Here is a 26,630-nt window from a genome sequence, read left to right on the forward strand (position 1 = left end):
ATACTTAGTTTTAGTTTCTTTATATCTTTTATCTTCTCCATCATATTCAAATAAATCCCAGACAGGACTCTGCTGCTTTCTCCCAACTTTATTCTCCATGTTTCCAGGTAGAGTGGGGACAAGAAGACGCCTAAAAAACAAGTGACGACAAGTGACGGACCGTTAAATATCATATGGTGCCAGCAGCTAAAATTGCTTGAGGGAAATAAATCGATTTTATATCAATCCGACATTGACAAAGATGAAAATGAAGAGAATTTTATCCATAATTTTTATATGTTTTAGTTTTGTAAACACACAATACAGTTTCAGTTATCGTTTTTTTCTTTTAATTATAGTTTTTATTTCAGTTAACGAAAATGTTTTTACAATTCTAGTTTTTGTCATTTCGTTAGTTTTCGTTGACGATAATAACCTTGCGAACAACCCTTCATAACTCTCACATTTCTGGGAGTTAAGCAACAATTTATACATCAAAACATATGAAAGACAGTTTTCTTTCAAACACTATCCACATTTTAATCTTAAAACATTTCATTTTCGATCTACAGTCCTCCAAGTGCAAGAAGTAATGATTTTTCTCCCATTCACTCCAATGTTAAACTTCTCTCACTAACATGTTTGACTAACTCCATGTTTGCGCAATCAGTGCTTATTCAGTTTGGACTTTCTTTCTACATATCATACAGCAATATGTTCACAAGACTACGAAACTCTCCACAAGCCTCACGTGAAAGGATTTTTGAGATAGGATGTACGGTTATGGATTAATCACAGTTTGTTTCAGAGGTGGTTTCTCACTGGATTGGACTGACAGCCATGTTTGCTCCATAATGGTGTTTTCACACTGGGTATCTGGATCCGTGCTGTACCTGGATACGTTCACACTTTTCCTGCAGATGTTGCGTTCACAAGCACGTACTGCGGCCCGTGCCCGAGTATGAGTGGGTGTTACACAGCCGAAACAGTAGGTGGTTGTGTGGAAGGAATTCTGTCGCTATCCAACAAATATGGAAGTCAGAAGAAGACAAACCTTTACATCATCAACTGAGCAACTGTTCTGTTCAGTTGTCTACAATGGCGGCAGTACTTTTTTATCTGTTAGCCTGTTTGAGGCAAAGTGAAGAAGAGCGACTTTCATTGTCCCTGATACAACACTGAGTGGTTCGGTCAGTAAGGTGAGCCCATGGTGCGCAATTCCGAAGCTTTTTTCTGGAGACAACAAGAACGCTGTCTATAGAGGGTTGGCACATACGTCTACCCCCACCCCCGGGCCACACCCCTCTAAGTCAGACTGAGTGGCAAAAACCAACCTGCTCAACATGATGGAGTCTAGCAGTAAACACAAAATGTGAAATATGAAATTAAATTAAGGACAGCTGGACTCAACATGGATCCGTACGAGCTACCAAAGAACAAGTGGTCTATGAACATTTACACGTGGACAGAAATCACATATCCTGACATCCAGGGTGTAGGGGATCATCGCTATTTTTACCTGAAACAAATATACATGGTTTTATCATCACTGACAACCAGGGTCCAAAACTAGGGCCCAGAACCAGCTGATCCAAAGTGCATTTACAGAAGACCACGTACTGACCCCAGTGAATATATGCATGATCTACTGGTACTGAGATTTATGTCTAGTTCAGATCAAGAACTTTATACAACACAGATACTACTGCTGTGGACCAGCAGGGTACGACTTTATTCTTACAATATTATGGCTTTATTGTCGGAATGTGATGACTTTGATCTCATAAACGAATGACATTTTTGTTAAATTATGAGGGTTTTTTTTATGACTACAACTTTATTCTCACTGTCGTAGCTTTATTCTCCAGTTCCCCCATATTTGAAAAACTAGGTTAGCCTCAGTTTAAGTTAGTTTACTAATCATGTAGGAGCACAAGGTTCAGAATCACAAAATGAAGACAAAAACCATGAAAGATCTGATCATGAAACCAAGAGCTTTACTAAGAAGTAACGTTAGCCAAAACAATACATCATTTAAAGTATGATTTTACCCAAAAAATGCAGCATAAATTAATGTTACCTGACACGAAACGGGATCCACAGATCTAGGTTTGGTTTCCTGGATTTGTGGATCCATCTACTTCTCTTTTCTTTGTCTTTCGGTGTCTGTAAAACGATAGCATCGACTGCTTTTCAAACCTGTTCATGCAATCAATTGCACAACAGCTCTTCCCCATTCTTTATTAAATATAGTTCTTCAGTTTAGACAGTATTGAAGCCAACACCGTCACTCATCTCCCTCTTTCTGTCACTCAGTGGGCGGAACCACAGTGACTTCCGCTAGCGGTGACATCATGTGCATACCCTCTATGGTCTCGTGGTGATTAGGTCATTTCCGTCGTCAGAGTGGTGATTAGGTCACTTACGGTCTCGGATCAGATCGTTTTCACACTGCAACGTACTGTACTGGAGTCCATGCAGTCCATACCCAGGACTACCTTCTCAGCTGGACTCAGGTACGGTACTCGAACACGGAACGTTTGCTTTCACATTGATAAAATTAAGCGGACTTTGGGGTCCAGGGTACTCAGATACCGACTCAGGTACGCAGTGTGAAAACAGCCTAAGGAGCCATGTTACAAACTGATACAGACTAGGAACAGAATGCTGACAGCTGATTGGCTGGAATCCTCTCACTTTACAGTGGCTTGCAAAAGTATTCATACCCCTTGACATTTTCCACATTTTGTCACGTTACAACCACAAACATAAATATATTTTTATTGGAATTTTATGTCAAAGACCAACACAAAGTGGCATACAATTGTAAAGCAGAAAGAAAATGATATATGATTTCAGTTTTTGTTTTTTTTTTTTTTTTAACAAATAAAAAAGTGTGGTGTGCAAAAGTATTCACCCCCCCCCCCCCCCCCCCCGAGTCAATACTTTGTGGAACCACCTTTTGCTGCAATTACAGCTGCAAGTCTTTTGGGGTATGTCTCTATCAGCTTCGCACATCTAGAGACTGAAATTTTTGCCCATTCTTCTTTGCAAAACAGTTCAAGTTCGGTCAGATTAGATGGAGAGCGTTTGTGAACCTCAGTTCTCAGATCTTGCCACAGATTCTCAATTGGATTTAGATCTGGACTTGGACTGGGCCATTCTAACACATGAATATGTTTTGTTTTAAACCATTCCATTGTAGCCCTGGCTTTATGTTTAGGGTCGTTGTCCTGCTGGAAGGTGAACCTCCGCCCCAGTCTCAAGTCTTTTGCAGACTCCAACAGGTTTTCTTCCAAGATTGCCTTGTATTTGGCTCCATCCATCTTCCTATCAACTCTGACCATTCTCCCTGTCCCTGCTGAGGAGAAGCCCCCCCAGAGCAGGATGCTGCCACCACCATGTGTGACAGTGGGGATGGTTTGTTCAGAGTGATGTGCAGTGTTAGTTTTCCACCACACGTAGCGTTTGGCATTTAGGCCAAAAAGTTCAATTTTGGACTCATCTGACCAGAGCACCTTCTTCCACATGTCTGCTGTGTCTCCCACATGGCTTCTGGCAAACTGCAAACAGGACTTCTCGTGGTTTTCTTTTAACAAAGGCTGTCTTCTTGCCACTTTTCCATAAAGACCAGATTAGTGCAGTGCATGAATAATAGTTGTCCTGTGAACAGATTCCCCCACCTGAGCTGTGGATCTGTGCAGTTCGTCCAGGGTCACCATGGGCCTCTTGGCTGCATCTCTGATCAGTACTCTGCTTGTTCGGGTGGACGGCTGTGTCTTTGGCAGATTTGCAGTTGTGCCATACTCTTTCCATTTCTGGAAGATGGATTGAACAGTGCTTTGTGAGATGTTCAAAGCTTGGGAAATCTTTTTATAGCCTAACCCTACTTTAAACTTCTCCACAACTTTATCCCTGACCTGTCTGGTGTGTTCCTTGGACTTCATGATGCTGTTTGCTTCCCAATATTCTCTTAACAAACTGAGGCCATCACAGAACAGCTGTATTTGTACTGAGATTAGATTACACATAGGTGGACTCTATTTACTCATTTAGTCAACATTTGATCATCAGGCAACTTCTGAAGGCAACTGGTTGCACTCAGAGAACAGGGGTTGAATACTTTTGTGCACTGCACTTTTCAGTTTTCTATTTGTAAAACAATATTAAAATCACATATATTTTCTTTCTACTTCACAATTGTATTCCACTTTGTGTTGGTCTTTCACATAAAATTCCAATAAAATATATTTATGTTTGTGGTCGTAGCCTGACAAAATGTGGAAAAGCTCAAGGGGTATGAATACTTTTGCAAGCTACTGTAACTTGCAGTGGAGAGGCTTGGCTTTTATATTAGAAAATCTAGAAACAACTCTTCATAACTTTCACATTTCTGGGATTCATGGCTGAAGTGGTTATTTTTTTGGATGATGGTATGATGTTTATCAGCCTTTTTATGTCATTTTTATTTTCAGTATTTCACACCTTGAGTGACAGTTGTAGTTCCAACAATGTCTTACCAGTTATCTGCATTCATAAGAAGTCTGTAATCCACTGTTTCCTGTTGTCAAAATTAAAGCGCCACCAGAGCTGATTTTCATATAGGCAGAATAAGTGTCCTACCCTTCTTTAATGTTACCCTGTTGTACATTTTTGCAACATCTAAAAGCTTAGTGAAGAAAACTTAAACTCTATGGTATTTTCAAAGTAAATGCTTATTAATGCAGAATCATGACCATGAAAAACTCTTCTGCCCTTCTATGACCAAATGCTTAACTGTTCATGCAGTTTCAATTTATTCAAACTGATTTTCTCTTACAGACACACACGCATACAGACACAGTAAGGATTTTCAAGATAAAAGCCTTATTAAATGCCTAAATCAGGGTTCTCAAACATGCGGCCCTTGGGATGAATTTGCAAAGTGCAAGAATTCCACCGTCAAGGCTGTCGAATTTATTTTTACTGAAGGTTCCACATACAGACCAATATGCTCTACAGTAAAATAATAGCATAATAACCTATAAAAAATAATGACTCCATATTTTCTTCTTGCTTTGATGTGAGAAAAATATTACATTATGCCTATAAATAATACAATCTTCAAATTTTTGTCTTTGTTTTGGTGCAAAAAAATAACATTAAATTATGGAACTATTTACATTTACAAACTATCCTGTAACAATAAAATGTGAATAACCTGAACAAATATGAACAACCTGAAATGTCTAAAGAAAATTAAGCACAAATTTAACAGTTTTCTGCCTGTTACTAAGTGTTTAGTGTCTTTGTAGATCTGATCCATAAAGCACACGTAGAAATGATCAGTTGAGGCAGAATATTGTTAAAATAGCACTACATTTTCTTAAGTTTTTTTTTAATTTAAATTTCATTTTTTTCAGGTTATTCACTTTTTTTTTTTTTTTTTTTTGATAGTTTATAAAAGTAAGTATTTTCATAATTTAATTGTTTTGTTTTTTTTTGCATTAAAACAAAAACAAAAATTTGGAGTTAACATTATTTCTAGGTTATTATACTATTATTTTTTCTGGTCCGGCCCACTTGAGATCAAATCGGGCTGAATGTGGCCCCTGAAAGAAAATGAGTTTGAGACCCCTGGCCTAAATGATGGTAATAATAGCCCCCCCACACCCCCACTTTTATGACATACTCAACTGTTTGCAAAATTCCAATTAATTTAAATTGATTCTCTCTCTCTCTCTCTCTCTCTCTCTCTCTCTCTCTCTCTCTCTCTCTCTCTCTCTCTCTCTCTGTCTCTCACACACACACACACACACAGAAATAAAAGCCTCATTATAAGGTAATGGTGGTTTCAGGAGAGGGGGAGCTGATGTTCTGGAGGGATGACAGGGGAGGGACATGAAAAGGTGGGGGCTGGAGCTGGGACAGAGAGGTGTGAGTGGAGCTGAGGTGTCGACGGTGACAGGAGGCAGAACCAGGCTGGAGAGCAAGGTCCCGCCCAATGCTGCTTGCAGCTTTAATTTCGTTTGTTTTTTGGGGTGCAGGTCCTTGTATCGAGTGCATTAAAGTATTTGTTGTAATTTACTGTTAATTTCCTTTCATGTGAGAACCACATGTCTCTAAAGAGCCAACATTTCTAGAACTCAGAATAATGGGCCTGTTTTCAACAATGTATAAAAAATTTCTTCAAAACTACAGAGTTAATTTGTTGCTCCTGACCTCAGACAGTTTGTAAGGTAGTCTAATACGTAATACACTGTCACTGCATTAGAATTCTATTCCAAAAAATTCTTGGACCGTTCAATTTAATCTGTAAAATCCCTGCAAATGGTGTTGGTAAACTCAAATATTTTCAGCTTGTATGACAACGAGGATCTTTAACAGTGGGTAAAGTAACTTAAGTCTGTTTCAGTTTTAACTGTAACAGATTGCACTGATTTGGATCACATGAACCCTGATACTTTTCACTATACCGTATGTCCCAAAAAAATTACAATAGGACTTTTGCAATGATAACTTTAAAAATAGTGAATCAATCAAAATACAATTTCAGGGCATGAAACTATAACTTATTACCTACATCTTGCAGAAAACCCCATTCCATTTGCTTCTGTGGTCACAGAGAAATGGGGACATACGTAAAGCATGTCAGAAGTCCCTTCCCTCCAAGTTTTGTAAGGAGACGCGTTGTCCATTGTGTTCACATCTTACAAATACAAAGTTGTTCATTGTGTTCTCGCACAAAAATATCTCTTTTGAAAAAGTGACGAAATGAATAATGAATTACATCAAAAAGGAAGCAGATTTCTGAGTTTTGCAAAAGTTGGTAAGGTGCAAAAATGAATGATTAAAGAAAGATATTAAATTATGGAAGACTGGATTGAGCTCTTCCTCCTTTTTGGCTTTCTGTTTTCTTTGTCTTTTTTCTCTCTTTTGTCATCAAGATGATCATGAACGATAATATTTACATTTTTACATATTTACACTGAACTCTTCCCTTAAAAACTAAAAATATTGGTTCTCTGTTAAAACAAAATAATATAAACGCTCAGCTTAGCACATTAATTAAAGTTAATCTTAACACTTGACAAAACTAAATTATTTCCTGGCAGACCTGCCCTCAACCTGATGGCCATCTAGCCGTATGCACGTCTATGCTCTTTCAACCATGTGAAACATGGCACGACAGACGAGAGATCAATACATCTTTCAACAACAAAACCTCACACGGTATACACTATGGATATAATGTTACGCACAGAATTTTAATTCATTTGTTAGTTGCCCTGTCAGTTGTGAGCAAAATATTTTCATTCATATGGATGCCAAGAGCATCCAAGTGCCAAACTTGGGACAAACAAACCCATGACATGCTTTAAAAAGATTCACATTTCTCCGTGACCACTGAACCAAATTAAATGGAGTTTTCTGCAAGATGTAGGCAACAAGTTATAGTTCAAAAATCTGTAAAAAAAAAAAAAAAAAAAAAAAACAGAAAATTTCTTTAAAGTGTGTGCAAACTTTATAGACATTATTCAAAGGAAGCATATTCATTCATTTATTTTCTGAACTCGCTTTATCCTCACTAGGGTCACGGGGGTCGTTGGAGCCTATCCCAGCTACTTATGGACAAAGGCGGGGTACACTCTGGACATGTCACCAGTTCATCGCAGGGCTGAAATATAGAGACAAACAATCACTCTCACATTCACACCTATGGACAATTTAGATCAGGGATCTCAAACTCATTTTCCTTTAGGGGCCACATTGAACACAATTTGGTCTCAAGTGGGCCAGACCAGTAAAGTAATAGCATGATAAGCTATAAATAATGACTTTGTTTTAGTACAAAAAAACCAAAACATTAAATTATGAAAATAGTCACTTTTATAAACTTTCCAAACCTGAAAAAAATTAAATTTCTTCAGAAAAATCAGTGCATGTTTAACAATATTATGCCTCAACTTATCATTTATACATGTGTATTATGAATCAGATCTACAAAGACACTAAACACTTAGTAACAGGCAGAAAAATTGTTAAAATTGTACTTAATTTTCTTTAGATATTTCAGGTTGTTCATATTTGTTCAGGTTATTCACATTTTATTGTTACAGGATAGTTTGAAAAGGTAAATATTTTCATAATTTAATGTTATTTTTTGCACTAAAACAAAGACAAAAATTTGAAGATTGTATTATTTATAGACTTAATGTAATAGTAGTTTTTTCACATTAAACCGAGAAGAATATATGGAGTCATTATTTTTTGTAGGTTGTTATGCTATTATATTTTACAGTAGATCATATTGGTCTGTATGTGGAACCTGAACTAAAATGAGTTCCACAGCCTTGACGGAGGAATTTTTTGCATTTTGCAAATTCATCCCACGGGCCGCATTGGAACCTTTGGCATTTGGCATTTGGCCCCCGGGCCACATGTTTGAGACCCCTGATTTAGATTAACCAACTAACCGATCAGTGCACGTCTTTGGACACTACATATAGAATTTGAAATAAATCCGACTTGTAGTTTTGTTTGAGAAGATGTTTGAAGAAATTGCTAACGAAGATGATGACAACGAAGATCATGCCAGACACAATGGCTTCACAATAGCTCATCAGCCGGTGAGCAAAAAAGTGCAGTAGACTGGCAAACACTCAAGAGTGAATATTTATGAGATTTAATCACTACATTCTGTTTTTATTTATATTTTACACAACATTTCAACTTTTTGGAATTGTACTATGAATCTGCAAAACACCTCCTAGGCCTAATTTAACAAAGGCTGTCAGACAAATGTAGTGGATGACCCAAATACAACATCTTCTGTCCTATTATGGTGTAAGTATCTGAGTGAATGTACCAGTCACATTGTACCACTGCTGTAACAGAGTGTATCACTTCTGCATCCATTTCCACTTGTATTTAAGTGTTCACTATAAACCAGCAGTAAGGCTGTGAAGGATCTGGTTTCTTGTATATGTGAGTGGCTATTTGACCCCGACAGAGGCAACAGGGAGGGTCAGCCCACAGAGGAGGAGGAGGAGGAGGAGGAGGAAGAAGAGGAGGGTGTGCCTCTGCTCTGCTCAGCAGCGTGTCGGGTATAAATAGGTTTAGTCCCAGGTTCAGTCGTCTTTGCACCGGCAACAGCTCCGTCTGGAAGGTCAGACACACGATGGCAGCTCCAAGGAAAGTCTGTGTGGTGGGCTCTGGTAACTGGTGAGTCCACGCCTTCTCCTGCATTCATGCACATGAAGCTGCTTCACATTTACAGTCTGAGTCTAGGCCTAGTAAGGTATCATAAACCTACTGGAGACATTTCTGTGGCTTGGATTTGCCTCCTCATTCCACTTGTTTCCCCAGTGAATGCAGTGTGAACGTTGGCAAACTTGAAAGTGAGATATTTTTCATAAAGGGGATAAAGTAGTCTTTCGTAACATAAGATAAATAATTCATGAAGTTCATAAACTCGCCTGCTGTTTTGCAATACTGCAGCAGAGTTTTCACTTTGCAGAATAGAGGTCCTCAGAGACAGGCTGTGACTGAGGAGCTTTGACCTTTTGACGGCTCAACAAAAGCTCAATGATGAAGAACGGCCAGTGCCTTTATTATTCTACAAACTGCACTGCTGCTGAATCATCATTCATGTAGTGTTGATGATCATCCACAGCCGGGATGACATTTTAATGTTGCTCTGTCAACTGACAGAGGATCTGCAAATAAAGGCCAACATACTAACACTTACAGTATCAGTCACTGTAGGAGGTGCATGGAAATAAACCAGCAGTTTAACTATATAACATAATATTTACAGTGATTTTGTTGTTCCATGTAACACGGTTAGTGGTTAGTATAGTGCAGGGGTGTCAAACTCATTTTGGTTCAGGGGCCATATTTAGCCCAATTTGGTCTCAAGCAGGCCAGACCAGTAAAGTAATGACTTAACCTATAAATAAATTACAACAAATCCAAGTTTTTCTTTTTGTTTTAGTACAAAAAAACCTCAATTAAATTATGAAAATATTTACATTTTTTACAAAAAAGATGTGAATAACCTGAAAAAACAGAAGTTTCATTTGAAAAATTAGTGCAATTTTAACAAAATTATACCTCCACTTATTATTTATGCATGTACGTTACACACAATGTTATATAAACATTTGGTAACAAACATAATATTGTTAAAATTTTGGAGTTTGGAACTAAAATTTGAACAATTTCTACAATATTACGTCTGTTAATATTAACACAACTCCAGATCACAGTGGCTCCATAAATGCACAAAACATTTAGTAAGAGGCAGAATATTGTTCAAATTGCACATTTCAGGTTGTTCATCTTTGTTTTTATTTATGTATTTATTTGCATTTTATTGTGAAAGAATAGTTTTGTAAATGTTAATATTTTCACAGTGTAATGTTATTTTTTTCACTTGAATTTTTCCACATAATTTTTCACAAAGAAAATTTGTCATTGTCATTATTTATGGGTTATTGTGTCGTTATTTTTACTGGAGATCACATTGGTCTGTATGTGGAACCTGAACCAAAATGATTTTTGACAACTTTGACTGTTCAGGTACATTTTTGCTCTTTCATCCTGTGGGCCGGAATGGACCCTTTGGCAGGCCAGATTTGGTCCCCGGGCCGCATGTTTGACACCTGTGGTATAGTGGTTCAGGTAACTTAAATATTTGCTATCTTCTGTGTAGTTACCCAGCTACTAAAAGTTCAGTTCACAGATTTTGGCTCAAAAAATGAATCATGGGGAACAAATCTCTAGGTCTAGTGCCCCATGTCATGAAATAAAGAATGCATTAACTTTAAGCAGCACTATTTAGTGACATACGTACAATGGCCAGAGGTGGAGACAAACCTCCAGGTTAATTTCAAAATTAACATGGAACATTTGAAACTAAAACTGACAGTATTGGCTACCTGTTGAGTTTACATGTAATAATAGTTGGTAATGATGATTTCATAATATGTTAATTAGAATAATATAATGAGGGAGACATTATGTACATGACAGAGATTATATTTTATCAAAATCCCAATAATGCTTGGTTGGACTATAAACAAAACAATGCACAATTACTACTGTGTGTCATTTAAATATTTTGTGTTCAACCAGTGACCCTTAGTTTCTGTGTTGTATTGTTTGTTGATAAAAACCAATAGAAATAAAGTATATAAAAAAATTCCAATAATGCTATAACTAATGGTTTTTTTCACTGTCAATTAATCTGGGGATTAGTATCTTCATTATCCTGTTAATATCTTGATATCTAAATTGATTAATGGTTATAAAATACTGATCAGTGTTTCCCCAACCTGTCACTCTGTCCTTAAATGTCTTGTTTGACCCAAAACCCCAAAGATATTCAGTTTACTGTCACAGAGGAGGGTGGAAACCAAAAAAAATTCACATTTAAGCAGCTGGAATCAGAGAATTTTCATGTGCCTTTACTTTGAATAATGGGCCAAATCATTAATCAAATAGTTGTCGACAACTAATGATTAATCGATTAATCACTACAGGTCTAAATGCTTTAGGCTGTTACCTGTGTTTTTATATTCCCAATCTGATCTGACTTTATGTTGTTTTCTTCACTGAGGCTTAGTAAATGAAACTACATTTCTTCCTTAGTGTAACTTTGGTCTAGTTCCACTTGTGTGAATTAGTCATAGCTGTGTTTTCAAGGTAGTTTCCTCTACTCTGTCCTTTATGGAACTTAAAGTGGAATGTCTCATCTTGGACTTGTACATACATAACCTGTGTTTAAACCTTTCGACCTCATTGTACAAAAATAGTCTGGTCAACTTGTTTTTGTTTTCACCTGTTATTCTTGTCCAAAACTATGCTAGTAATGTGACCCTAAATTTCTTTACTACAATCTAGAAGTATGTGAGAGGTGGGGAGAATCACAGGTCCAACAATTGATGTTCAATTCTAAGTACATCATTATATTTAATTGCTTAGATCGTCAAGAAATGTGTAACTGATTTATTTTTACATTCATATTTCTGAAACTGTGGTCCGTTTGTGCTGACTGTGGATCATTAGTGAGAATCACAAACTCAGCACTGGTTAAAAGTTACATTAAACTAAATCTAGTGTCACTCCTACAGTTCCATTAGATATTAACTGTGTGATCATCACTTCAGAGTATCACAGCAGGACCACAGCATTCACACTGAGACACTGAAACCTGCTCAGTCCCACATTAAATTCAGCTGTTTCTTATCCTGACACCAAAGTGATGATCTTCATGTCTCACTGTCCGCAGGGGCTCTGCCATTGCCAAAATTGTGGGTGCCAACGCTGCCAAATATGACAAGTTTGACACCACAGTAAACATGTGGGTGTTTGAGGAGATGGTGAATGGCCGTAAACTCACAGAAATCATCAACACAGACCACGAAAATGTCAAATATCTTCCTGGTCACAAGCTGCCCCCCAATGTGGTAAGAACAAAACCGCCCTTTGGTCTGGGGAGAATAACATTACAATACATGCATTTTAAAGACACTCATCTACTGACTGAACAAGTGACAGAGGAAATTTTGTTTTTACCCATAAAGACCCAGTGCTACTTTAGCAGCAATTCCAGAAATGATTTGTTCTGTCTATGTAGCCTTTCTTAAGTGATTTATCACCATTTATTATTACATTATCCTCTGCATTTTTAAAAAAAGTGAAAATCAGGTATTTTTTCCGTTTTTAATTTACTGATAATGTAGATCAGGGGTCTCAAACATGTGGCACGGGGGCCAAATGCGGCCCGCCAAAGGTTCCAATCTGACCCGTGAGATGAATTTGCAAAGTGCAAAAACCCCACAGATTCATTTTAGTTCAGGTTCCACATCCAGACCAATATGATTTCAAGTAAAATATCCTACAAAAAATAATGACTCTATATTTTCTTCTGGGTTTGATGTGAAAAAAATATTACATTATGTCTTGAAATAATGACAACTTCAAATTTTTGTCTTTGTTTTAGTGTAAAAAATACAATAGATTATGAAAATATTTACAAACTATCCTGTAACAATAAAATGTGAATCACCTGAAGTGTCTTAAGAAAATTAAGCACAGTTTTAACAGTTTTCTGCCTGTTATGAAGTGTTTAGTGTCTTTGTAGATCCGTTCCATAATGCACATGTAAAAATGTTAAGTTGAGGAATAATATTTTTAATATTGTGCTTATTTTTCTTGAGAAATTTCAGTTTTTTCAGGTTATTCATATCTTTTTTTGTTTGGATAGTTTATATAAGTAAGTATTTTCATAATTTAATTGGATTTTTTTTTGCACTAAAAAAAAGACAAAAATTTGGAGTTGTCTTATTTATCGGTTATTTTGTTATTATTTTACTGGTCCGGCCCACTGGAGATCAAATCGGGCCGAATGTGGCCCCTGAAAGAAAATGAGTTTGAGACCCCTGATGTAGATGTTCATTAAAGCTCAGATTAAAGTTGAAGGTTATTATGTCAGGAATAGCGAAAAGTAAAGAAAAAGTGACTTTTGCAGTAAAATCTATCATTAACTGAACATAAACCCAGTGTGTCCATCCACTGTCACTGATCTAACTCCATGGGTTTTACTGGTGAATCAATGTTGAAGAAGATGACGGTGTTTCCACGTTCAAATAGGTCATATCTGATAACCATAAAAACATGACAAACTGCATTTTACACCAATTACTTACATGCATTGATAGGTTTAGTGGATCAGAAGTTACTAAACATTTTAGACTGGTAGATGCTATTGGTCACCAGTGGCTGTTTGGGTCTTTATGGGTTAAATGTCACCATGGTTTCTGTGTCTTCCTCAGGTCGCCGTTCCAGACCTGACAGAGGCTGCGAAGGGAGCTGACATCCTGATCTTCGTCGTCCCTCACCAGTTCATTGTCAGAGTGTGCGATACCATCAAAGATCACATCAAGAAAGACGCTATAGGAATGTCTCTCATCAAGGTAGCGTTGTGTATTCATACAACACAGTAACAAAGGTGTCCCTGTGAGATCCCCTTCTGTTGATACACAGGTTTCAGGAGTGCTCTAATTATGCATGGGAACTGTGTGAACTTATCTCCTTTAGGGTGTCGATGCAAGTCCAGAGGGTCTAAAGCTGATCTCAGAGGTCATTCGAGCCAAACTGGGCATCACAATGACGGTCCTCATGGGAGCAAACATCGCCAACGAGGTCGCCGATGAGAAGTTCTGTGAAACAACCATCGGTATGCAGAAGAAACTGACATTTAAAGAGTTTAATTCTTAAATTAAATATGCATCATTTGGGGGGTATTTACCCTTTGAAGATGACATTTGTTGAGAAAGTGAAGCACAGGATGGATTCTGCACACAGCTATCTTTTAAAGATTAATTTTATGCTTTTTGAGTATTTACATAGTGATTAGGATGCAGAGTTTATCCGCAGAAAACAACATGACAAATAGATATGTGATATTTAATCAAAGCATATTTTGGATTCATTGAAAGAATTTGTGCTCTGCAGACACTGGCTCATTATTTTTGGTGTATGTTTGGACACAGGGTGCACAGACAAAGCACATGGGCCCATGTTAAAGGAGCTGATGCAGACCACCAACTTCCGTGTGACTGTGGTGGAAGAATCGGATGTTGTTGAAATCTGCGGAGCGCTCAAGGTTAGCTATTCACCTCAATGCAAACAATTACTCCTTTACTTTGAAAAGGTGTAATTCACATCAATATAAGCTTGTTTCTATGCTCTTGTAAATGCATTGTAGAGGTTATGCAGGTGATGCAACAGAAAGCTGAAACACACATTGAGTAGCAGGCAGGAAGTCTACACTGTAAAAAAAAAAATAATAATAAAAAAACTGTATTATTCCAGCAGCAGGGGTGCCAAAAAAATACTGTAACATAACAGAAAATAACCATCTCATAAAAATCTGGTAATTTTCCATATTTAAAATACAGTTTTTTGCCCTAACTTTACATGAGATTTTGCATGTTTTTTAAAACTTTTTAATGTTTAATAATTAATATTTTCATGTATTAAAACAATCAAATTACCTATGAATATATATATGTAAATAATTTTCAATGAGACTAAGTTGTACAATCTACTGGTAAAAACTGTATTTGGACAGTTTATCAGTGCTTATACATGTTATACAATCACAAAAATACATTTATTCAACATTTTTGTTGTGAAACCTCCTGTAATTACAAAAGATATTTCTCAATTAACAAACAAGTCTTGTTAAAATTACAGAACGAATACTTTTACAGTTAATTGTCAGTAATTTTATTTCATTTTTTTTTACAGTATTAAACTTTAAGTTAACAGTGTAATTTCATAAATAGAAAATAAGTATTTGTGAAATTACGAAACATTTGCAAATGTATTTTAACTGTATTTTTCTGTAAAAAAAGAAAAAAAAGAAAAGAATTCTTTTAAAAAATTTAAGTTTTATGGTTATTCTAAGTTCCAGTTTTTTTCATGTTATTTTACATTTGACATGTAAAATCACAGTCTATTTTTGTAATTTCATTGGTATTTTCCTGTCTCTTGAAAATACAGGAAAAATCTTTAAAATAAACAGTGAAAATTCTGTTAAATTACAGATTTTTTTTTTTTACAGTGTAATGTAAAGAGCAACAGCCCAAAAGCACAAAAAAAACACATCTAAAATGGTCAAGAGCCTCTGAGCTCCTGCAGAGAAATGCAAATATTGGGTCTGTTATACAGGGTGTATCCAAAAAAAAAAACAAACTATACATTTTGAAAAATTATCCCCAGTTTGATAATTTTTTGAATTTTCTTTTATGGACGTTGGTAGGTAGGGGATTGGTGGATATTTGTCCAAATTTACAGACCCAGGTTTTCATGCATGAGTGAGCATGGGCAAATTGCGCAATCCAAGTTAAAGCTGGTTTGCATGAAGTAGCGGTGGGATTTAAATTCAATCAAAGGTCATGGGAGGGGACAATGGGCATCCATCTTGTTTTCCACAAAATTGCCAGGTTACAGCATTAACACTTTGGCCACCATGTCAGTTTCATTTCTTTACCCATGACAGCTGTTCCTGCCTTTCAAAGTTAGTTCAACTTGTTTAAGCCTGAAAATGTCACTGAGGACAGACTTAGTTAGGGTTAGGGTTAATTACCTGGCAATTTTGTGGAAAACAAGATGGATGCCCATTGTCCCCTCCCATGACCTTTGATTGGATTTAAATCCCACCGCTACTTCGCCAAACCAGTTTTAACTTGGATTGCGCAATTTGCCCCTGCTCACTCATGCATGAAAACCTGAGTCTGTAAATTTGGACAAATATCCACCAATCCCCTACCTACCAACATCCATAAAAGAAAATTCCAAAAATTATCAAATGCATAACTGGGGTAATTTTTCAAAATGTATAGGGTTTTTTTTTTTGATACACCCTGTATAATTGAAATTACCTTCACATATTTACAAATGCTGTTTAATCGAACAATAAGCTAATAGCCTCATCATACATGTATTACATCACTATTGTTGCCTCAAAATACACACAAAGTAGTATTACTTTCTATGTTGTATTATTCCAAATTTATTTAATGTTGGAGGAAATGGTGGCCTACTGTCAAAGACTTTAAAAGGCTTCAGGCTCTGCTTTATGTATTTTCCTGCCTTTGAAATCAGGTTTATATTCCTAGTTACATGTAAATGTCCATACACAAGTGGTTCTTTTGTAAGTTGTAAGGATCACTGTCAACTCCAACTGCCAGTAATTTAAAAAGACAATCATTAATTTTATCCCCAGTTACATAGTTTGCTTGGCTAAAAGTTTTCATGTTGTAGCATGTTTTGCCTCACGGTCCAGGAAACGGGTGTGTGTTCTAGTCAGAATGTGACATCAGTGCAAACACTCTTTCACATGATGCATTAAAACATGTCAGGGTAAAAAGGTCAGCTGTCTGTGCATGTTTTTACTGGTCTTTTCTGCAAAGGTTAACAAGGTAAATAACAAAAAAAAAAAAAAAAAAAAAAAAGATGCCGAGCAGATATATTTGTTTTGAAATAAAGTTTTCAAATAGTAAATCAAAATGTAAAAATATTTTTTAATAATTACTGAAAAAAAATTCAACCAAGCATTTGCATCAGAAATACTTAATACAACTTCCTGTTTGTTCACAATGAGCATAGATCATTTGTTGAAAATCGATGCAATTGGACAAAATCTTTTTCTTTTCTAACCCACAACATTTGTCACAGCAGAAAATAAGAAAAGTGTAATAAAGTGACATCATCCTCTGCTCTGTACTATTATCACAGAATATTGTAGCAGTGGGTGCAGGTTTCTGTGATGGCCTGGGATTTGGCGACAACACCAAGGCAGCAGTGATTCGTCTCGGCCTGATGGAGATGATTGCTTTCGCCAAGGTTTTCTGCACCAACTGTCCCGTGTCTCCGGCCACTTTCCTGGAGAGCTGCGGCATCGCTGACCTCATCACAACCTGCTACGGTGGACGCAACCGTAAAATCGGGGAAGCGTTTGCCAAAACAGGAAAAGTATGTGGAACAGCTGCTCTTTCCCCTCTGTTTCCCTTTGATACCGTCAGTCAGTTTATCTTCATGAAAATATAATCTAAACTATCTTTCTGTTTAGACAATTGAACAGTTAGAGAATGAGCTGCTCAACGGTCAGAAACTCCAAGGTCCTGCAACAGCAAGTGAGGTCCATCAAGTCCTGACACAGAAAAACATGGTGGCAAAGTAAGTGTATTTCTTCTTTTATTTTATTTTCATTATAATTATGATAATTATCTTTGTGTGTAATCATAATGGCCCCGCAGAGTGGTTGATATGAATGTCATCTTGACATTTTAAGGAATTAATTTATTCTGATTATTCACAACTGTCTGTTCCTCTCTCCAGGTTTCCTCTTTTCACTGCTGTTTATGAGATCTGCTTTAACGGCCATCCAGTCACAGAGTTTATCAGCTGTTTGCAAAACCATCCAGAGCACTTGTAAAGGACTGACACGCAGGCTGATGAACACAATGACTGTTCACTGATTTAACTGTATACACACTAGATGAAAACAGACTGAATGGAGAAAATGAAAAAAACCTAGAGTGGAGTTTCTCTCCATCTTCTGGAGCTGCTGTTGCTGTATTACATGTACTACTGTAAAACCATACATGTATAGGTATTTATTTCTCAAAAACATTTTACTAATTTAAAGTAAACTTTCTTACACAAACCAAAGACCCTGTCAAGAATATGAATGTACAATGTACTGATAAAAGTGCCTTAATCTGCCTTTGGGCAGAGATATAGATACTTATATTACTGAGCAAGATTTATTTTGGAATAAAGGATTGAACTAATTGCTTTTGGGTCTAGTTTCATGCTTAATGTTTTGTGTTTTCTTTCAAAGTGCCTGCAGGACCTCTGCACTGCAGACACTTTGCTGCCCTCTCTGTAACCTGAGCTGAGCTTAATCAGACTGCCACTCTAAACTCTTCACCTTTACCATTTTCTTCACCGTTGACTTTAACCTTTCTTTAAGACCCCGTCCTCATTTAGTCACAGACCTCATAGGTGATGAACATGGGACTCAGAGTGGATTATGACTAATACATTAATTTCTCCATATTCAAATAATATTCTAAAATGGTTTGACTAACAGGTCTTGTAATCTGTTAATTTATTCAAAAACTATCTGTCTTTGTGGATTCTGACAGTGTGTTCATTAACAACCATCTGTCTGTCACCATATGCCAGTGCATCTCATTAATTCCCAGCCCCTGTGAGGAACCATAATTTAGATTGTCAATTAAATGCAGTATACATACCCTTCCCTATAAGAATAATAATCTCCAAAACCTGTTTGAGCAAGGAAGCGCTTCCTAAGTTGACTAGTGAACTGGAGTTACATCATTTGCCACTTGTTTAAAATTGGATTCCATGGCTGAAATCGCTTGCATAGTTATTGAGTCAACTGTCCTGTGAGATCTCTAATAATACCACACTCCAGAGGGGCAAATGTCTGTCTATAATTAGATACTGGAGTCCACTGCAGCTGCCTCATCCATGCAGATGGAGGGATGCCCCTACTGAAGACACTGTACACAAGCATTGTGACGCATCATAGTTTCTCATGTTTTACGCAAAATGTTTTGAAATATAGCCTAAATTATAAGATACAGAGTATGTATGATCCCTTAAAATAGACACATAAATACTTTGCAGCTTCTACTTTTACAGGTCAAGTTGTTGCATAATATTTAACGATTTGTAGTTGTAATAGACGTAATGGCCACTTGGCTGTGCCATTACATCAATCACATCAGCCTTGTCAGCTCTGTGTACCTTTGACATCCAAAGCCTGAAGCCCATCTGTGGAATTAAACAGATCATTTATTAAAGGTTGACACAGTTGAATAAATGACCTCTGCTGTTGGACTATGTGGCTCTGCTCCTCCAATAAACAAACAGTTAAGCTATGGAGATGGAGGTCATGCATGCATTACACCCATCCCTTCAGCGGGAAGGCGGGACTCCCCTCACTTCCTCAATTCCAGTTCCCACTCATCTGAGAACTGCAGCCAACAAGTGTCAAACACACTGTGACAGGCGAGGTGCACCGGAAAAGACAACTTCAATGTCAAAATAAAAACTTAAATCGGTGGTCCCCACTCCTTTGGCTGCGCTCCAACCGAGAGTTGATTGGGAGTTATTATTTATAAATAATGAATGCATTTTATTTAGTTATCATTTTAACCCTTTCATGCATGAATTATAAGAACCTTAGGCAAATAAAAAAAAATTCTTGAGTATTTTTATTCCTCCTTGGGCATGAAAAAAACCAATGCAATCGATTTTTTTTTTTTCATTGAGTTGCAAAAATGTCCGTGCATTACATTTTTGAAGTAAAGAAACGTGTTTAAATCCCAATATCAGAAAGTGATACGAAAACAATGAAATGAAAACATTTTTAATGCTGCTAATCTGATGTTTTCTCACATTTTAACATATTCTAATGTTAGTTATTACTCACTTCATGGAGATAATATGCAAAAAAAAAAAAAAATCCAACAATTGACAACTGATTCATACTTAAACATGTTAGTGCAGATCAGGTTTTATCAAGAACAGCAAAGTTACAGTAATGGAATGAATTGCAGTGTATGAGATGATGCATAAGTGTCTATTGTGTTGGCTGATATGGAACTAAAACATCAAAAACCCATGAATATACAACAGTTTGGAATAACTGTCCACTGTAGTGACCACTATGCATGAAAGGCTTAATGTAGCTGGAGAAGCATTTCTGTAATTTAATTCTGCGCAGTTGTCACATCAGCATAACAGGTAAAATGCATTAAAACACAAACAATTCTGCCAAATGCACACTTCACTTACACATAAAAATATTCTAAAACAAGGAAAACCATACGCACAGTGCTTTTTAATGGAATTCACTGCATTTCTTTTGCACAGGAAACACAAAGCAGCACATAATATATTCAGTCATTTTATAGCGCCAAACCAGACTCGTGTCTTAAAGTCTTAGCAGCACATAAAACTAATTAAAACGTATTCAATTTCAGAAATAGTGAAAAAATATCAAAATACTTCAAAGTTTCTCGAGTCTTATTTTGTAGGGGTAAACCGGAAGTGCCTCTCTGTGTTTTCGTTACTTTACGCTGTTGCGGTAAAGTTGAGTGTGCTAAGTTAGTCATCACAGAGTGGCCGAGGGTCAGAGGAGGCTTTCAATAAGTTATATACATCTTTTTTGTCTGGGTAATAAACGTATTTGTTGTGTCCGTCCGGGGACAGGAACTCTGTGAAACATGGCTGCTCTTTCAGCCTGGTTTTGGAACGAGAGATTTTGGCTGCCACACAACGTAACCTGGGCGGATCTGGCGGACCCAGCTCCCGGGGTGGAGTATCCTAAAGCTGGACACTTGTTTACTGCTTTACCGGTGGCTTTGGGAATTTTCGCCGTCCGGATATTCTTTGAGAGGTTCGTACTTCAAGTGTTTGTTTGTTTGTTTTTTTTCTTATAACGGGACAGAGTAATGTCCTTAAAGGAAGTTTAACGGACATTTTTTCCGCAGTAGTTCAGTGATGGGTAGCTAGCTGTGGGAGGACCAGAACCCTGTTGAGAACCCAAGACTTCACCCACTTTCCTCTTGTCGGAAACCCCCATTTCTTCACTGACAGCCTTTAACAAATGTTTATTATTTAGCTCTCCTTCACCCTATTTTTAAAGACAAATTATGCTATACTTACCAACTAGTTAGCTAAACTTTGTCTGTTTTAGGGCTAACTAACATAAGTAAAGTCAACTCTTTTCAAATGAAGCTAATCCTTCACCCTTATACTGAGGAATTTGGGGCTATTTCTTTCTATTTTTATACACGTTAAATATCTGTTATGTATGTCTTGTAATGTCCTTGAGTGATGTTGCCCTGCTCATGTGAAAATGTCACATCTCCTTCTGAGGATCTCCATCCACTCTCCCTGTAAAGGTTAACTTGTGCTTTTGTTCAGGCTGCAAAGGTGGAGAGGGTAATAATGTGGTGACATGGCATCCAACACACACTTTTACACTCCCAGACTTGGCACACACTTGGATGCCTGCCAGCTGCAGGCCTGGTAGCACAAACAGAGTGGAGATGTCCTCGAGGCATTCTACTTTTACAAACCAGATGAATGAGTTTTGATCATACCTCTGACTGTTGTTTCAGAGAAGTTATCGCCTTCCTGACCTGACCCTCTTCCTCAAATAATGATAAGACATGTCAGAACTTACTACTATAATGCTGATAAGAAAAGAAGTAGTGGGATTTCTTGTTCGCCAGTTGCAGTGTAGAGATAGGCTTTTGTACTTTAGGGATAGGAACTGATAAGATTTCATTGATACAACGTCATTGTTGAATCTGTTTGTTGTTCCATTTCTTTACCTATTCGTCAAATTCCTGTGTGAGCTGAAAAAATCAGCCTACGTGGATTTTAAGGATTCAGTAGTGGCATTTGTGCACAAGTGTGCCAAAAACAATTGCATTACAGGAATATAAGCCGATGTTGCATAGAAAGATTTGACCTGCTTCCCTGGGGAGGGTAAATGTCATATTGGATTTGATCATCCAGAAGCGTTTTTCCTGCAAAACAGTTAAAAACTGTTTTTGCCCCAACGCCGAAGACGAAACAGTTAAGGAGTTGTTGTTTTTTTTGTTCTTCTGTCTCATCTCTCCAGGAAGTTGCACATGCATCATAATTATGACTATTAACTCTATAATTTATTGTAGTTTGGTAAGCATTAATGCGTAAAACAACTTTCATTGTTGCAAGTAAAACATTGACTTCAAGCAAGTAGTGTTCTTGACCCACTAGCCACATGAAATTGAAAATTACTGTGAACCCCTCATATATTTCAGCATGTTACTGTGGTTTCGACATTACAGCCTGGTTTCCTATTCCTTCATTGTGAAATGATGCCATACAATGGACTGTTCTCTTCCGCTATGTTTCTTGACTCTGAGTTGCATGCACTAGCACTGAGTAATGAATTGAAATATTATAGAAACTGCAAAATGGCTTTAGGCGTTACATCCAAATGGCAAAAGCTGATTTTTTTATTTTTATTTTTTTCATAAAGTTAAATTGAGTCAAAACATAACAAAGCACTGTGATTTTTGGTGCCCAAAAATCAGTTCTCTAAATGTTCTCTAAAAACTTCTCAGCATCATTTTATCTATATCATCATTAAAGTTACCATTAAAAGCAACACATTTATATAGAATCAGTTTAATGTTATAGTTTTGAGCAACTGTTACAAACTCATGCTACTGCTGATGGAATCTATAACCTTGAAGGCATACAATTTCAGTGGAATCTGCTCTTAACTGGAATCTGTTCTCAGTTTGCACCCCTGGTTGGGTAACTCTGCAGTGTCACGTATGGTGGGTGTGGTGTGATGTGCCAATAAGTACTAGTTCCACTCATTTGTGTCCTGAGACAGATCTTTGTCGCTGAGTTTCAGTGTCTTATCTAGCCTGTTGGTCTCAGAAGAGGGGGAGGGAAGAGAACAAGTTTTACAAACCCTTAACTGAGGTCAAAACTCATTAACATTAAGATCACTGGGACCTTAGTAGTGGTGGGCGCATCAATTCTGCAGTATCAATATATCAATACTCACACACTATTCATTTGAGGATCGATTATGCTAATAAGGTATCGGTATTAATTAATAAATGCAAAATATAAGTGCCTGTGTGACATCTGAATCATATAGGGTAACTTATTCCATGTTTTGTACTGACACCCCACCCATCTCTGGCAGCATAAAATTGAATTAGTCCATCCATGTCATGTGACCAGAAGTGTGGCGATTCCAGGTAGCTGTTTTTAGCCTGTTAGCAACAGTTCAGTCTGCAGCTGCGCATGTCTGAAAAGAGAGCATGGCTGAGACAATGAGAGTGTGATGTGGGCATACTTTACACATCTGGATAAAACTATGGCAAAGTGTAGTCTGTGTAGTAAAAATGTACAACACCGCAGCAACACAAGCAACCTTTTTAAACACCTGAAAATTAGCCCAGTTCTGTCAGAATTGCAGTCAATTTTATGCTTTTCTAACTTTGTGTTGTTATAAAAATGCGAAATGTGTTAGGAAAAAAAAAGGTCTTTGGAGTTGTGACCATTTCATTGAATTCAATGAATAGCTATATTCAAATTATGTCATTTTTTATTCATGTGCGTTATTTCTTTATTTGTATGTAATTCAAATGTGTTATTTATTTATTATTTATGTATTTATTTTGACATTTTTATTTAATTCATATTTATATTTATTTGTGTTTTATTTTTATATTTTAATTAATCTTTATCTTAAATATTTATTATTTATGTGTTTTTCTGAATTTATTTCATTGCTTAAAAAAATGGCCACCAAAAGTTATGCACATTTATGCTGTTAAATGGACAGTATTTGTCATGTGAGATGTCTTTTAAGTGTAACATTTTCATTTGTAAAAAAAAATCACTGAAAGTATTGGTATCGGGTATCTAATATATATATGCCAATAAAGCAATCGGTATCATATTGAATCATAAAAGTGTGGTATCGCTCAGCACTAAACTAGGTCTCTCGCATGCATCTAAGTTGCCCACTGACACAGTAGCAAAACCACTTCCACTACTGAAACACTAAATATGGCAGTGTCACAGGTGCTATCACCATACACAGGCTTGACTCTAATCTTTCATCATCTCATAAGTCTCACGAACTTACATTGGTTCTTCTTCATATAATTTTGGTCATAAGTGATAGCAAATCTAATCTAGAGGACACCATAGAGGCCAATACATATCGCCTCTAATATCAAATTATCATTAAGATGAATTAAAGAAACAACCAAGAATAAAATTCTTTTGAAAATTAGATTGGTCAAACTTTCACTGCTTTCTCAAACTATAACCAGAGTTTATTGTTTGTAAAATACTGACACATTTTTGTGGTGGAGTATCAGTATGTTGGAAAGTATTCTGCGATACAATTGTTAGATTTTCTTTTGAAAATCTGTGATAAAATTGAGCAATGTGTGCAAAGGGCATTCTGTAGTGATCACACATAATCATGTACGAGGGACAACACTTTATGTAGCACAGAAGCAATGCAACAATGCTTTTATTTAAATATTACCGGTTTGAGTCCATGACCTAAATATTCCTGCAACTCTTAAGTGTTAATGTTGCAGCAGAGGGAGCGTTGGCACTTTGGTTTTAGATGTAATAACTACAGAGCAGCTTCAAACGCCAAATTAAGCACTGTTTGACTTGGATGTGGTCAACTGGGTGTAAATAAGAAAGCAATCAGATAATGGAGATGTTCACAGTGTCACTGAGGCATTGGATAAGATGCACACTGCCTGGGTCACCCGACGCAGGAGGCTGGCCTAGTGAGAGTCTGGCCTAAGCCAGAGCGATGTTATCACAGAGCGTCAGTAGTGGAAGCCTTCAGATCATTTATCTTCTAGGGAAAAGTATGGATACCACACTGGGGAAATGCATCACTTCAGATTCTGCGTTCAAAACTATACATAAGAGTATAGAAAGTGGAAGTAGTCATTGTGCAGTCAAATGGAACCTGCTACAGATGGTGAGCTCTTTTAGCCACTTTTTGTACCATTGGTAGTTTCAGCTACAGAAATGCAGAATTTTCTCAAAGATCTTTGCATGGATATAGAATTACTGTCCTGGAAGATCCTGTCAGTCAACATTTTATAAGCTCAGGAAAGAGGCTGTGTTTCAGCAGTGTGACATTTGTCGCATTTTCAATAAAATAGAAATACTCATGTAAAACACAAGTATGTCAAATGTGTACTTAAGTACAATAGTTGAGTAAAAGCACTACATTCCATTTCACCACTGGATAGCATTTGCTGCGTCACTGTCCAACACTTCAGCCAGCAGTCTGCTTCATTCATTTATTTATCAGGGAAAAAACATCACAGCTTGATTTCCTACTCAAGAACAACCCAAGCACAGACCATGCTGTTTGACACATGCACGCGCACACACACACACACACACACACACACACACACACACACACACACACACACACACACACACACACAGTTAACACTCTGATGACATTACATTTTTCTGTGAGTGTTTTTTTTGACACATCCTGCTACAATCTGGTTATGTTTCATCTCTTAATTGTTGTTGTATTCATCCATGGCTTCATTAGAAATTTGTGGTTGACTGAATTGGGTTTTTATAATGGCCAATGCAATATGTAGTGACTTGATGGCAATGTATAAATTAAATTTTATGTATTTATTTTGCATCTGATAATTCATCAACAATAATAATAATAGTTCAGTAATTCACTTCAATAATAATGATAATATATGAGACGAAATGCTGAACTTAACTGACACGTAACAGCATTATCTGGTCATTGTTTCTGTTAAGACAGATCTATTTTCCCTTCTGTATACGCTTACTACTTTTTAAAAAGAAATATAGCAGCATCATTGACCGATGTTTTACATCAGAATAATGAAATTAACCCAAGTGGAGCACCAGCATGGTTGAATAGCAGCCCCACTGACAACACTGCCTTCCGTGGTATATACAGCCTGTTTTTCTGATGCGTCTGTGTTCATCGTCTGTACTGGCATTTAATTGGCGTAATTAATCTGTTTGCCGCACTACCTTTCAGAAGCTGCACAATTAATCAAGTTGCAGTGAATTAAATGAAAACATGTGAATGTGATAACCTGTTCACTGTTTGCAATCTGTTTATTACCTCCGCCTGCAACAAATAAATGACTAATCAGTCACTGTTCGCTCAGTGAGGCGTGTGCAGTGTCTGGCCACATGACCATCTGCTGTGTAGACTGGGTGAAATGGATGCCAATGAGCACACTAATGCTGAACTGGTGGCCAAAAAGAAAAACACAACCATAGAGTGAGATGTTTGGATTCAATGACACTGACCTTGATAACGGAATGAGTTGACGTATGATAGGGGGGGATACAGTGTCAGAAAGAATAGTGGCTGGTCCGGTAAAGTCTTGCAGCTGATACTTATACGAACATTTTTTCTTAAAGCTGCAGGATGTAAAAGTCTGGAGGCAAAAACACTAGAATTTCATGATGCAAAC

General features: G+C 37.0%; 2 protein-coding genes across 2 annotated transcripts in view; both read left to right on the forward strand.

The window, feature by feature from the left end:
• The first annotated feature begins 9,078 nt into the window (after positions 1–9,078).
• On the forward strand, positions 9,079–18,334 carry LOC115418810 (glycerol-3-phosphate dehydrogenase [NAD(+)], cytoplasmic). The gene is made up of 8 exons (XM_030133297.1): positions 9,079–9,183; positions 12,254–12,431; positions 13,800–13,940; positions 14,065–14,203; positions 14,520–14,632; positions 17,272–17,508; positions 17,606–17,712; positions 17,875–18,334. The coding sequence occupies exons 1-8, from the start codon at positions 9,140–9,142 to the stop codon at positions 17,969–17,971; spliced, it is 1,056 nt and encodes a 351-aa protein (XP_029989157.1). The 5' UTR covers positions 9,079–9,139; the 3' UTR covers positions 17,972–18,334.
• Positions 18,335–20,663: 2,329 nt separating this feature from the next.
• cers5 (ceramide synthase 5) overlaps positions 20,664–26,630 on the forward strand; it is a 41,449-nt gene continuing 35,482 nt past the window's right edge. The window contains exon 1 of the mRNA XM_030134882.1: positions 20,664–20,971. Within this exon, the coding sequence (XP_029990742.1) occupies positions 20,799–20,971 (173 nt within the window). The 5' untranslated portion in view covers positions 20,664–20,798. The remainder of the gene's footprint in view (positions 20,972–26,630) is intronic.

This window comes from Sphaeramia orbicularis, chromosome 5, assembly GCF_902148855.1.
Source record: "Sphaeramia orbicularis chromosome 5, fSphaOr1.1, whole genome shotgun sequence".
Classification (NCBI taxonomy): Eukaryota; Metazoa; Chordata; class Actinopteri; order Kurtiformes; family Apogonidae; genus Sphaeramia; species Sphaeramia orbicularis.